The sequence below is a fragment of the Rhynchophorus ferrugineus genome, unplaced genomic scaffold (assembly GCF_030347505.1).
Source record: "Rhynchophorus ferrugineus isolate W39M unplaced genomic scaffold, kcgeb_rfMv2 rfM6, whole genome shotgun sequence".
NCBI lineage: Eukaryota > Metazoa > Arthropoda > Insecta > Coleoptera > Curculionidae > Rhynchophorus > Rhynchophorus ferrugineus.
In genome coordinates this window covers 11740198-11756050 of record NW_027472585.1, presented here as the reverse complement: position 1 = coordinate 11756050, position 15853 = coordinate 11740198, and the positions used below count along the sequence as shown (strand labels likewise).

General features: G+C 29.9%; 1 protein-coding gene across 1 annotated transcript in view; it reads left to right on the top strand.

Moving 5' to 3' along the window:
* The window catches only part of tfc (Brevican core protein triforce), a 105069-nt gene that overhangs the window by 77556 nt on the left and 11660 nt on the right, over positions 1-15853 (top strand). The window contains exon 4 of the mRNA XM_076409010.1: positions 9315-9423. Within this exon, the coding sequence (XP_076265125.1) occupies positions 9315-9423 (109 nt within the window). The remainder of the gene's footprint in view (positions 1-9314; positions 9424-15853) is intronic.

Sequence of the window (15853 nt, the reverse complement as noted above, 5' to 3'; positions counted from 1 at the left end):
GATCAAAAGAGGTCACAGCATATATATGTTTGGTATTTGGTGTACTAAATAGAACCTCATGTATCTCCTTTAATGACAAATATAGAGAAAACAGAAATGGAGAAATGAGAATTTAAAGAATTTCATAAATTTCATGATTTTTTCTGAATATTTAAAAAATGTTGAAGTGCAATCCGATTACTTTCATAGTGTCCTAAGTTTATCCAAGATTTGAACTAAATAGAAAATAGTGAATAGATACGGAAAACGTAACTAAAATAGAGCTGATCTTATTTGAGTTGATTAATGTAGTTAGTATACGCCTTTGGCTTCAAATAGCATCATTAAAAGAAATCAATCGGTGTTAAAACGCATATTCTAAAAACCTAATATTGACTGCCGAAATGAGAAGTTAAATATTATAAAACTTGTTGCTAAATAAACTCAGCGATCAAACATATTTACTAGATATATACTCCTAATAAATGTGTTGAAGACCTGATGCACGAAGGCTAATCAATCGGTACTAATAAGTGTATTATAAGATTCCGAAGGATGTATAAAGTTGTATGAGTTTTAGCATCTTTTGTAGATTTAGTAGATGAAGTATTAGTATATGATTTATTAGTATATGTAAGGAAATTCAGTTCTTTATGTGTATTTAGCTAACAAATAGCTGGTGATAAATAATATATAATATATATATATATATATATATATATATATAAAATATATATATATATATATATATATATATATATAATATATATATATATATATATATATATATATATATATATATATATATATATATATATATATATATATATATATATATATATATATATATATATATATATATATATATATATATATATATATATATATATATATATATATATATATATAAAATATATATATATATATATATATATATATATATATATATATATATATATATATATAAATATATATATATATATATATATATATATATATATATATATATATACATATATATATATATATATATATATATATATATATATATATATATATATTAATGTATTGTCGTAGCAGCACTTCAGTATTATACAACCATTTTCAACATCGATATCTATATATTAAATTATTCTCTTGCACTATAGTGTGACTCGTCTATAGGCTTTACAACTCGGGGCAATACGTTAGGTTTGATCTATTTTTTGTGTGTAACTAAGTTTACATGAGCAGAAGCTTTCTAATGATAATTTAATATTTAATTTATTTTTGGGTGATGTAATAAAGATAATGATAGAAACCCAAGTGATATAATAATTAATCTAATGTTTATAAAACATCATGTTCTTTTACTATTAACTATAGTATTTATAACTGCTATACTTTTATTTATTATTTATTATTAAGGAATTTTAAGCCTCATTAGTCACAATCAGTCAGTATTATAAAACGTAAATAAATTGTTTAATTTTTTTTTAATTTGTCTAATTAGGTTATGCTAGGTATGATGTAATAATAATAATGATATGCTGCATATATAGTAGTGAGCCATTTTATTTGAAGGTTTTTTCGTGACTAATTTAAATATCTAAATTAAATTCGAATAAATCTAGGGTATTTTTCTGTTTGGCTTGGAAATATTTTATTGATTTTTTTGTTGTATTATAAAAGGAACTGCTATCTGGGCTTTAGAATTGGGCAGATTCCAGAAAATGCGTGTTCTACTGCAGATATTTAATATAGGAGATTAAGACAGGCGAGTAAAAAAAGATTAACATTGAAATGTCAGTTAAATGTTAAGAACATTGCCAATTAATTAGGCAGACATCCTTCTTATCGTAGTTGTTAAACTTATCGATTTTTTTTCAATAAAGGTGCGAATGCATAATGCAAACCAGAAATAGTTTGTCTTTCTTTTTAGCCTAAGAAACTAGGTTTAAAAAATCCCCTTGGATTAAAAACATTTAAACATTAACATCAACGTTGTTTTTCGGTCTTTGGAACATTTTTCTTGTATTTTTAATGTATTTGATTCTCCTCGATCATTCGTAAGTCGAATTCCTGGAACTGGGGATCAGTTTTTGGGATTAAACGGTTACATAATTATATGATTTGATTTTTTTGGGTTACTTTTTTTGACTACTGTAATATTTCATTTATATATTTAGTACAGTGGCTATAGTATCCACTTAACAATATTATGAGAAACATAACATTTAGTTATCATTTTTTATAGGTGTAATATAGTTAAGGATCTTTTTATGTATGTTTATATATTTATTACGGTAAAATTTCTGGACTTGTAGTAATTTTTTATTTTCTGTACTGTTTTATATTTCTTTTTTCTTTTATAGCCAATCCAATACGAATTGCGGTAAACGATAACATTTCAACATAAAATCGTTTTATATAGAAATATAAAACAGAAAGTATGTTATTCTACAAGAAGCAATTACATTACTTTTGGTTTATTTGCAATTTAGGACATATTGGCCTCTGAAACAGTTTTAAAATAATATTTCTGTCATCACAAAAACAAAGATAGCAAAGACATAAAATGTCAATTAAACCAGATACTTGTTTTCAAAAGTTGCCTATTGATCCTTTAATAAGTTTAAAACGCTATTAATTCGTCAGGTAATGTCAATTTTTTAGTAGTCAATTCTGTATTGTTTTATTTATAGAATAGCTTGGGTATTAACGGTATAATTTTAATTCTGTTTCATTAATGTTGATATTTACGAAAAAAGTTCGTCTTTTGTTTAACTGAAATGAAGCTCAATTTTGCGTTATTCATTATATAATATAAATAAAGCATGACTTGGCTCTCCTATCTCTTCTTTAGCTTAACCATGATGTCATACCCATCCTTGACTAGCAAATGTTCACGGATTTGAGAGTTTATATATCTCCATTCCATGGTCATGTAAATGGTGACAAGTAAGTCTTGAGTGCAGACCGTGTATAAAGAGCATGGCCAAAAATGTGGATGTAAAGCAGTTGGGTTGCTGAATAGAATAAAACTCATACATGTTCATGTCTGTATGATATTTTTTTATCTCGAACCTACTATCGCTTTAGTAGCTTTTAACTCGTGTAAAAACACATCGGGGACATCCTGTCCAGTCCACTCGAATGATTGTAGATTGGACTTCAGAGTGAAATGATGGAGCCATGTTCAATCCATTGTCACATATCGACGCAAAAACTCGGGTTTATTACGCTTGATCATGTTCAAACACTGCTTCGAATCATCAACTCGTCGTTGTTTTTGATCAAAGGTGAGCTCGCGCAGACCACTTTGCACAGAGCTTTCTCATACACAAATATTCGTGAACTATATGATGTACACGTTCAGTTGATATATTGAGAGTTTCTGCTATTTCATTCAATTTCAATTTACAGTCATTCAAAATCATTTTGTGGGTTTTTTAATGTTTAAACTAAACTTAGCATACCAATCCTTGATAGTTGTTAGATAGTTTTTGCTTCAACTGTATTTTTCCCTTCAAAGAGCAATATTTTATCAACACGCGAAATTCAACAAAAATGAGTATTTTGATGAGATAATGAGTATTTTGCTGACAGATATCCAATATTATTATATTTAACTAGTGACGTCTTCTTGAATGGATGAAATCGAGTGGAAAATTTTTAATTCGACTTGAACTATTTAGATTCCTAACCGCTATTGCAAACCCTTCGCATCTTGAGGGAGTTATTGAGATAGTATAGTGCGTAATCTCCAAAGAGGTCTAATAAATAAAACCGCGATAAAGACATTCTAAACGTCAATTAACGGAGGCTCGGTCCCAAAAGCACTCGATCAATCCCCCCGACATCCTTCTTAGTGTCGCCCGCTAAACCGATATCCACTTTCGATTTAGCCTCACCTTGAATGGAAACTTATCGTGCATGCAACTCTACTTCGATTTGGTTCCAACTGAATCTCCAGTCCTAGTTCGTCATATTTTTTTCTCTCTTCTTTCTCGTATCGTGACTTCCCAACCGAAGTCAGTTTTTAATTGCAGGAATAGATTCTGCATAGTCGTATCGGCGCGACAGCGGGATTGAGCAACGTCGCTTGTGAGTAAGCGCTTTGCGGCTTGAAATTAAAACGAACGAGACAGTAGGAAAAAATCGAACGATCTTGTTAATGCAACGGACCATTGTAAACATTTCGAGATACAATTTACTTTCGGTTGTTTTTTTGTGTGATGGTTTTTATTTAGTTAAAAAAATAGTAGCAAATCAAAGTGTCGTAACCATGTAAATGTTGCTGGCTTTTTTGTTACAGTTATTGACAAACGATATTTTTATAGCCAATTGAATTGAATTTTATTTGGAATAATATAGAAGAATAATATTTTATTAGTAGGTCTTACATTTTTTACAGTTTTTAGGTTTTATGTTAAATTAGTATGTCCAAAATTGTATTATACAAAAAAAACTATTTTGTTGTTTGCTTTGACCAAGTCTACTGTCTAAGCCCTTCAAATACCTTTAAATGCTTATGGTGATGCTGATCCGGCATATCCTAATGTCGGATTTGATTTCAACGTTTCAATAGTAGTAATTTTTCCAATGCCATTGCCAAAGAACGGCATGAAAGACCAAAAAAGATAATATTTCCGCATCTACATCAAAACAAATGTCTTGTTGTGCCTATAGTGGGATCAACAACATGTAGTGGATCCGCTAAAAACGATCTGCTAAAACTGAATTAAATTGTTACTGCAGATGCCTACCAACTTCATTTGAACAAATTGAACTACAGACAATGGTAATAGACTAGCAATAGTGAGTGGCGGGTGAAAAGTAATTTGCTCCTATGACAACACTTGGCATCAATTGTGAAATATATACTATTGAAGCTCAAATGATATGTTCCACCCCATCCAGCATGGTCACCTGAACTAGCACCTTCTGATTAGCACTTTTTGAGATCGATTTAGCATAGCTTGACTGGTACATGATTTTGAAATGCTGAAGAGGTGCGGAGATGGATCGCTGCCATGGATGTTTCCTGGGAGATAGGGTAGAATTTGTAGATAATGTTGAAACATATTTCAATTAACTGTCCTTTTAAAGTAAATGACCAGAATACATGCAAACACCTAATATTAACTTCTCCGATATGCTACAATGATAAAAAAATGTAAGACGTTGATGTCAGACGGCATATTATTATGTGTTATTTGCGTGAAATTACTTGGTCTTGAAGTCCTAAGGAATTATGAGCCACTAAATCATTGCTTCATCAAGATAATAAACTTTGTCATACAGAAATCATTTAAAATTGAGGAGATTACTATCAAATAAAAGAAGGACTTAAAGATCTAGAGGTACATTTCAACAATTATTTATGGTCTCTAAGTTAGTTTAAGGAAAAAAATCCAGCACAGCTAAAAACTAGGGTTTAAGTTTTTAAAAAAGCTGCTCTAAAATGATACAACGTATAACAATAATAAAACTACATATACAATTACATTAGATTGTGTTATGCACGTAAGAAAAAATATGAAAGGATGAAAGATATATTGTTATTATACCAGATCATTTTAAACAATTTAAATTTCAATTATATGCAACTTTTTATAGTTTTGTTTATTATGAAATACCTACTAAAAAGTAACCTCAAATTAAAATGTTAAACCACGTAAATGTTTATTTGTTTTTTGTTATTATTACTTTCCAAAAACATATGAATTTTTTTATATATATTAATAGTTTTTTACACATTTTATTAGGTACTTGCTTGTATTTTAATCAGTCACATTTACTGGTGGAAATGTATCGATGCAAATAACTATTAAAGACCTAATTTAATAGTGTTCCATTAGGTATTATTGAATCATTGAACTCTTGAAGTGCATCGGCCTGCACGATTAAAAATACAACGAAATGCGAGATTTATTGGAACAATCCAGCTAAAATTTTCAAGGATCTTACACGCAGCTTATTACATGAATTGACCGAAAATGGCATTTCGAAACGTATCAAGATTCCTGTTTAGTTCTATAAAGAAACATTTTTAGTGACGTATTGTAACTGCCGGTGAATAGTCGAACTCCAAGTGCAATAAGTAATGTGTTGGCTAATGAATCGCAAGGTGTAGTGTATTGAAATAGCGTCAACAGTGAAGGAAAAACTATTGTAGCTCGAATGGGTGAAAGAAGCGTACCCAGCAGTTTCATCACAGTTATAGAAGAAGTTATAGAAGACGGTGGAAAATATTTTGATTAATTGCTCTTTTAAGGCAAAAAAATGATCAGAATACATGCAATCAACGTAGTTAACCATATAGGCTTTCAACTAATGTTTTTTCACTGTAATGTATTGTTATTTATTAATGAGTATTTATTAATATATAACTTTATTCTTACTTAATCTAGGATAAATTCTTATAAATCAAGTCGTTTCTCTATATAACAGAACCGAACTTGGACAGTTAACTTGGTTACATGAATTAATAATCTAACCATAAATTTTACAGTGTTAATAATGTACTCTTACTTAACCACCTTTACCAAGTTAGAGTCATGACATAGGGAAGAATTTCTAACACATTTGTATGCTGATTATGGCTTCTGGTGGCTTCTTCCTGTAGTTTGTTGTACTTTAATACATAGCAGCCAATATTTAATTTAGTAATGCAGTTTTAAATGGACTTTATTTTAGCATGCTTCTTTAGCAGAGCTTGAAATTTAAGTCAAATTATTCTTCTAAATACTTCTTTATCAATTTACGAAGTTAAGACGACAGATATCAAAATTATATGTGACAAATTAACAGTTATTTATTCTACAGGGTTGTAATATTACAAGATCACGATATATATAGATAATTTCACGTCATTATACAGTATCTTGAAAAACGTATAATTTGAAAAGTAATTTTTCCGAACGAATTTAATCCATTGACCTCACGATCGTATTTTTTGCTCCTATTTTAAATAAGAACAATAGAACCTTGTCGTTATTTCCTACTATACGATACGGGATAGTTATTCCTACCGCGAGGCCAACAGACCGAAACAGTAGTACTCAAATTGCATTCGTTGATATCCGAGATCGCCGCGCTGATTAGCCATGGGCTAAACGTAACTATGAGGTAAAAGTCAACCGATCTCAGATCTGGGCAATACCGCGTTACCATCTCCCGATAAACACTAGAACGACTTTCGACTATTGAATTCGTATTTGGCCGAACCAAAGTCAAAATTATAGTGTGGGTGAGATACGATCGACTCACATTATTGCTAAACGAGTCATTAGCACTATTGTATTTTTTATCGTTTATGTTTATATTAATAATTTATGAAAATTAAGCGAAAGCATTGCCTAACGTTATATATATTTATTAAACGAGATTAACGGTACGTAGTGTGAGATAATTTAGTTAATTGAAAACTAGTTTTTTCTGTCGTTTGATAAATCGATTCTAGCTTAAGCAAATCGACAACACCACATATAGTTAATAGGTTTTATCTGTTGATACTTTCTCGGTAGCGCATTGATCTGCTTTTACACATTCTTATCGATAGGCGGATCAAGAGAAGTTGTTATTTATAATGGGTGTATTTGTCACATTTTTATTTATTATGCGGTTGTAAAAGTTATGTTTATTTAAGTTAATTGTCGGATATTAAAGATATATAATATTTAAATATATCAGCCAAACATATATTGATTATAAATTATTATATTATAAAAGCATAAAACTTAAATGAGATATAAATTATTCACCTACATAACATTAATTAACACCAGAAAAGTATTGTAAAATGCTTGTATAGCTTTAATTAATAATTGGTCATAAATTAAATGATAAAAAGCCAAACTAAACCGGCTAAAACTACCTTTAATGGGAATCTTATGGGCAAAAAATAATTTGTAATAAAACTTTTAAATAATTTTTAAATCGGTTAATTTTTTCATTAGGATGGTAAGTAGGAGTAATAAGACTTACATTTCATCATTTTTTGATATACAAAATATGAGTGCTAAACATTAATAACACTGCATTAAATGTTGTTGTAAAAATGGTTTCAGTTGTAAGTTGAGATCTTCCCGAAAGATTAAAAAACTAAATTGATGATGGTACTATCTTTGTAGCGCTTTAAGTATTTTTGATTCATATAAAATAGAACACATATGGTGGTCGATATATGTATCATCCTTACAATATATTGATAAGTTCCCCATCAAGTAAAGCAATGATTTGGTGTCCAGTGATCATCGACTAAAATATAGATAATTTATTAGCATCACCGACCTACAACTTTGGTGAATTACTAAATTAAAACTATTTTACCGACTTGGTTGGCGCAGTTGTCAAGGCGACGGGATGGTCCTTCTATTGTTGCTATAATCGCGGGTTTCAATCCTGCAGGTTGTGAATTTATATTTGTGATTGTTTATAATTATGGTTGTCCATAAGGCAAGGGTGCCCCAAAACTTGACAAGGAATATTATTCTAGTCACATCAGTATACAGGTTGTGCAAGACCTGGTATATCCTAAACAATAGTTGGTAAAAAGGAAAACATAAAAAAACTATTTTAAAATTGTTAATAGAACTATTTTATTCGAACAATATCTTATCATTTCTCTAATCATATATCATATATACTTTTCAGACACCTCAAAACCATAAAACATCAAAGTTATGTTGCTAGTTCTCTTCTAATTTTGGTATTGGTTTGGTTCATTGTGAGTTATCTTCGTCGAGTCCAACTATCATCAAGAAATATTATTTAAATATTAAGCGTCATTTGTGTGAAGTTAGAGGAATGAAATGTTTTTCCATCACAATAATGATTGTAGTGATTTCAAACTCATTGTAATTTCGTGAGATTATATAAAATTAAATTTGTATATATCTAAATTAAAACTGAAAAAATCAATAAAGTTTATATTTTCTCTAATAGTAATCTATAATAATTTTATGTATGTTTTAAGACCGATGCAAACATAAAAGTCCATAAGAAACATATAAAACTTGTTTCTTTAATGGTATATAGGATTTCTCTACTTTACTTTTCACTTGCTTTGACTGTTTCACAATATTTTGATTAAAAACTTAATAGTTTGTAAACAATTTGACATTTCTTATATTACCTATCACAGCTATTCCCGATTTTTCCTTCATGTTATTCCCTCCTGTAGTAGTAATTTTTTCACCTATAATAAAACGAGTTTAAACTGGTGTCCAATATCTTGTGTCAAACACACTAGTAAGGATTGTATGACCTTCTTTGGTATGTTATTTAAGGAAGTTGTTGTTAATGATTATAATACTACACCTTACTAATCTATGTCGTTTTAATTTCAGGCCAATTATTTCAGAGCGACCCAATACTGCAGATTCCACGGTATGCACTTGGCCAGTATTACGTCTCAAGAAGAAAACGATAAATTGGAAAAATACATCAAAGATTTCGGTAAGTCTAAATCAACTACATCTTAAAAAAACATAGGAAGCAACTAATTAATATTTATCGTTCATGTTAATCAGGAACAAATATTTCCTAAAGTCATTGAAACTATTTTTAAACGATATCAAAAATGTGTTTGCTTTGATCTCGTCGCATCTAGCAATTAATTAATAAAATGAAAGTTCTTATTGGGGATCACCAGACAGCACATTATATGTTAATACTATATTTTACAGTAAGCGATGAATTTTAATGATAGAAGACACTGGCAGAGAAATCGAGAGACACGTCAAATGAGTATGTTAAATATAACCGACAGGCATTTACGAAGACGCTTTAATATTTATATCATCCGATGAGATTGAGGAAGAAATTTCCGGCGATTATATTTGTTCTGGTTAAAGAAAATAACATATGTGCAGCTACGTTATAATAGTATTGGAGACTTTATCATGGTATTATCTGTATATATGATAGGAATTATGACAGAAAAGGTGACAATAAATGAGTATTTTTCTGTACATTCAAAGCATCGTATCATCCAAAATACGTACTGCATTCTCTTTACAAATACTCTTTTTTTATTAATTACATCTTACATTCGATATTCTTAGTACAATCTTAATTCACAAATTAATTTATTACTACTGTTCTGTTGTACTTGCATTAATACACAAGTAAGGCCAATGCGGGATTAATGCATCAGTATGTATTTTTCTAATTAAAAATAAACTAATCTACTAAAACTACTTAAGCTAAGGTTAAAAATACACTCATATACTAAAAAAGTTCGTGCGGTTTGATTCGCTTCAATCTTCTAATTTCCTGTGTGTTATCCAGCAGCTGTATTGCTTCCACGTTGTTGTTATTTAGCAACTTTATTTCATGTTTTAAGGCGAAATCTTGGAACATTCATGTATCCATTTGATTTGAAGGTCATCGTGCAGCTCTTCGTTGGTTACGTGGCGATAAGCATTGGTAATTAATCGTAGAACTTTGTTTTGGGTGCGTTGGATACTAGTTGGTTTTATGTCTTAGTGCAACCAAATATTTGCGGCCTATAGGTCCAAATTGTCTTTATGCTGAAGCAACCTTGATTTTAGTTTAAGTTGAGAGTATCTTCCGACTAACCAGTACAGTTGCTTGACTTTGAGTCTAATCTGCTCTGCTTTTTGTCTAAACATACTTTGCAAAAAATATTATATTATCTGGTATACAAGATATATACACTATATCTTATTACTATATAATGCAATGATGAGTTGATTTCTTGGATGATATATAATTCCCAATTAAAATATGTATAGATCAAATCATCAAAGATCAGTAGAAATAGTAGCTGAAACAATTGAATATGTTTTTCATATACAATTCAGTACTGTCTGACAATTTCACATAAGTTTACATTGTATTGAATGCAATTTAATATATTGCAGCTAATTAAAATTTGAAAGTAAAGGAAACTCTACAAGGTATTGTCCATCGATAGCCGCTACTTACACTTGCAAGAAATTTACGGGTTTCATCTCGTCATAACGATATATCATTTGAGAGTATCCAGCAACGGGGCCATTTTTGATATTTTCGTAATAAGTAAAGCGCTGCTCATTCAGATTACGATTCACATGTCGGAACAAGTAGTAATCAGAAGGAGCAAGATCTGGAGAACAGCCCGAGTCGAAAGTATTTGTCTCCGATATCAAAATCACCACTTTGGAAAGTTCTAAATAATATTCACATGTTGAAATCAATTTAGCTTCACACAATATTCGATGACCTTCAGTCACCCTTTCTTTCGTAAAATTTTCTGCAAATGCTCGGTTTGCTTTTCACGTCAAAATAATATATACTGAAAAGTGAAGTAGTGAGGCTTCAATATGGAGTTGGTTACAAATAACGATGCGATTTAATACATGGTGACACCATTTGTTGTAAATCCTTTAAAATTAATTAAGAGACCTGATAGTAGAAAGTGTTGTATATGTTAAGTTGGAGAATATAGAAATTTTGGCTTTAAAATCGCATTTTCTCGGTAATACTTATTAAATGAAATACTCTAACCACATTTGGAAGGTAACAGTTCATAGAACATTCTAAATTTTAAGGTAGCTTCATTCATTTACTCCGTCATAAGTTGTTCGATTTAAAATTAAAATTCCAGAAAGTCATTTCGTCATATTTTACCCTTTTACTTTCGAAAAGAGCAATTGTGGCATCTTTAGTGATGAGTTCTTAAGCCAAGACCAGTGTTAAAACGGACTCTCGTTTTTAGTCCGGAAATTACGATGTTAAAGATAAAAAATTATTAAAATCAAATCAAATGACAGATGACCCATCAATTCGATGTTTTAAGTACCCAAATAGTCTCTTGTTTGAGCCGATGTGTGAGAGCTCGCATTGTCATGATGAAGAACAATCCGGCGCCTCTTGTTTGTTTTCCTTATTTCACCACCAAACAAATAGTTGTGTACCAATTAGATAAGAAACAATACCAATCAGAATTTACTGTTCTACGATCCTCTCTAGGCACTGTTGCAATATGACTAGTTTTCCCGAAGAAACAGGCCACCATTTTCTTTGAAGTGCTTCGGGCGCGAACAACTTTTGTTGGATTTGGTTGATCTTGAAACTCCCATACAGTCGATTGTTACTTTCGGGCTCATATGATTATATCCATGATTCGTCACCTGTCACCTGTATAAACGTCTTTTGAAGCAGCGCGATTGAATTTCTTAAACATTTCTTTGCACCAATCAACACGAGCCTTTTTTTTGGGCGATTGTTAAATTGTGTGGGATCCAACGCGAATATAACTTTCGCACAACTAAGTGTTCATGTAAAATCGCATATATGCTATTGAAACTAATGCTTAGGGTTGCCTCAATCTCACAATAGGTGACATGACAATCTTGGTTAATCATTTCGCACACAGCATCGATGTTTTCTGGCACAACATCCGATTTTGGATGACCTTCACGAAACTCGTCGGACAGCGAACTACGACCACGATTGAATTTACTAAATCAGCGATACAAAAGTGAAGTTAAGTTGATTGATGTACTCTTGTTGTGATAATCCACGTCGAAAATCGTAAAAAATCATTGCATGAAAATGTTCATGATTCCGTTCCATTTTTTGCCGAGACGAAACTATAACCGAGTACGTATATCGGCAAAAATGTCAAACTTTGCGATGGATCAGATGGACTCACATAACAACAGTGTTGCCAATTCCCGAAATATAAATAGTGACCCTCGTATTATTATCTGTATTACAGCGAATAACAATCTTAAGTTTCTCCAAAGAGAACGACACATTTGAGAAAATATAGGACATTGAAGTAATGTTTGATGCAACGATGACTGTCATTCTCGAAATATAATGTTGAAATGTAATTTATAATTGTTCATATTAAAACGTTTCTATTTCGCCGATATTTAAATGAAAAGAAACTTTCAATGACGTATCGTTGTTAACAAAGACAAATCTGTCGAAACTATGAAAGGTAAACGGAACAATCACTTAAAGTTAATTAAATTAATTAATTTAAAGGAGAATATATTTTTTGTATGGCGTGATTAGGAATGAATCACTGTTAAGTTATAAAATATAAATTTAAAATCTAAATCATAAATGTTGAGTATTGGTACTGAGGCTTAAGATAGTCACAAAAGTTGGGCATTCTTTTGTGAAGTCGACAGCCACTCCAAGATGTCGATTCCCATCTTCATGTAATTGATGTTCTCATCTGACGAGCTATAACCATCTTTATTGTGGGTAACTGTATAAACAAGAAGAACTACATAGCTGTATAACTAACTAAGTAACTAAATAACAGTGTATAACATTTTCACTAGTCCATGCACTTTTTACACAGTTATCCGCAGTGAATGTGTAATAATGGAAGGAAAATTGTGTAGGAAGCTGAAGAAGCTAACTATAACCGAAATAAGTCTTAAAATTTATGAAAACTTCAAGACTTTACGTGTATCCTTGGGAAAGGCTCACGGAATATGGGACAATAAAACAATATTTGATTAAAAATGCATTTCTGATTATAAAAAGTTCTTAATCCAACGGCATTTAAATGAAAATGAACCTTCAATAATATGATATATGGTTGTGAACAAAGAACAAAAAGTGATTGATGAAACCATGAAAAGTGACTGGCATTTGACCAAAGAATAATACTTAATGCTAACCAAATTAATTCAGCTTTTATTCATATAGAACTTATATATTGACTTGTAGCAATTAATCACCAATCAATCGATTTTAATTCTACGTAGGTTTAAGTAATTTCTTTGACAAATTTTCTAAATTGATCTATTAATCATAGTAATCGTTTATAGAGTTGAAATATTTAGATATTATATATAATGATACTTAATTTCAGTTTTTTACGTTAATTTCAACCAGGTATTAGTCATAGTAGTTTTTATTTATAGTTAGTTTTCCTATATATTTTTACGAATTACATGTTTCAATAAATGTTTGCCTTTTTAATATATTTTCGCATTTTAATCGCACTATATCACAAATTTTCAAGTAGTTTGGATTATACAAGGCTAGTTTTTAATAGTTTGTTAAAATTGAAAGATTTTTTTTATAACATCTTTATTAGATACGCTTAGAACAATCTTAATTATTATTATTATTACAATTAATTTATTACTACTTTTCCTATGTGCTTGGATTAATTAGCAAGCAAGACGAGTGCGAGAAAATACATCAGTATGTATTCCTCAATTATAAAATTACAATTATTTATTAATTATTAACTTATAGCTATAGTTTACACTAATAATACACACTAAATGTTCACGCAAGTTCGTATGGTTTTGTTCGTTTCAATCTCCTGACATCCTGTGCGCTGTCCAGCAGTTGTATTGGTTCCACGTTAGAATGATTTAGCATTCTTCTTTCGTGTTTCAAGGTGAAATCCTGCACAACTTCGCAAATTCATTTGATTTCCAGGTCATCGTGCAGTTCTTCATTGGTTACATAGCGATAGGCATTGGTAATCAATCGAAGAATCTTGTTTTGACAGCGCTGTATGACTAACTGATTTGAATTTTTAGTGCAACCCCATATTTGCACCCCATAGGTTCAAATTGGCTTTATAATTGTATTATAGATCAACCTCTTTGATTTTAGATCAAGTTGAGAAAATTGAAAGATGCAATAGAATTTATGGGTAACCTGACTTAATTTTTAAAATAGTAGTAATGTAATTTTAATAACTCAATTAACCTTAACCTATTAAAAATATTCATTAGCAAAATAATCACGAACTTTGACTGTTGGTTTCAGTTTTCTATTTCAGATAGTGTTAATAATAAACGTCTACTTTTAATAGACTAGACTTGACTAATTTTGTAATGGCGAACTTCCCTGTGCATCATCAGTAGCATTGTTTGACGTCAAGTATGACGTTGTAGTAGTCTGTAAAAATCACCTTGTACTGGTTACATTTTCTTCGAATAAGAAACTTCTTTGTATGTGTTGTCGCGCGAGAAGTATACCTCTATAACATCCACTTTTTCTAAAATAAATTACGATATATTTTCATTAATGACATAGCAGTAGACTCCATATTATCTCAGGATTTAATATATCTCGAATATGAATTTCCATAGTAAAAAAAATTTAATTAAGACGTTTTAGAAATGTAGAAGGAATTTTTAGACATGCGAACAAAACAAGCTTGAACACAGGACTGGGGACGGCGCATTCACCAATATATTTTAAAAGTTGTTAATATGCATTGTTGTCAGATTACATGATTTGTATTTATATACGGGGAATACAGTCGACATAATTTCATTTAGTATGTAATATAATAATCAAATTAAAATACTTAACATTTAATTTTTTAAGAATAACTAATAATTCATTATATTAAGTAATTCAATTATTAACATAATATTATGATTTATACCAATAAAATAAAACCTACATTTATTTTTCATTAATAATTTAGAGTAATATAATAAATAATATAATATAATAATGTAATATCTAGAATAAAATCTTTAATAATGAATAACGATAGTAAAATGATTATTACAATTATGAGAGTGAAATATTTTTCTCACCAATTATGCTGTATATTTTGTGTTATTTTTAATTAATACATAACTACATTTTCTCCCTGATTTTGTAAGATTCTCTTCATTAATGTTTTCTTTTCCTGGTGTCTTGTTATATAGATATAAGCTACTAGTACGAATTTAATAAATTAAAAAAAAATTAATTAAAATAAATTAAAAGTAAATTATTTAATCCTGGATTAGACTAGACCTATAAAGATACTCATAAAACATTATTAGCACTAAATGCAATCGAGCCTATGTTTAATTAATATCAGTTCTTACTTCAACTACTACTACCAAACCTGATTTTGTTCCGTTATATTGACATATGGTACATAAAT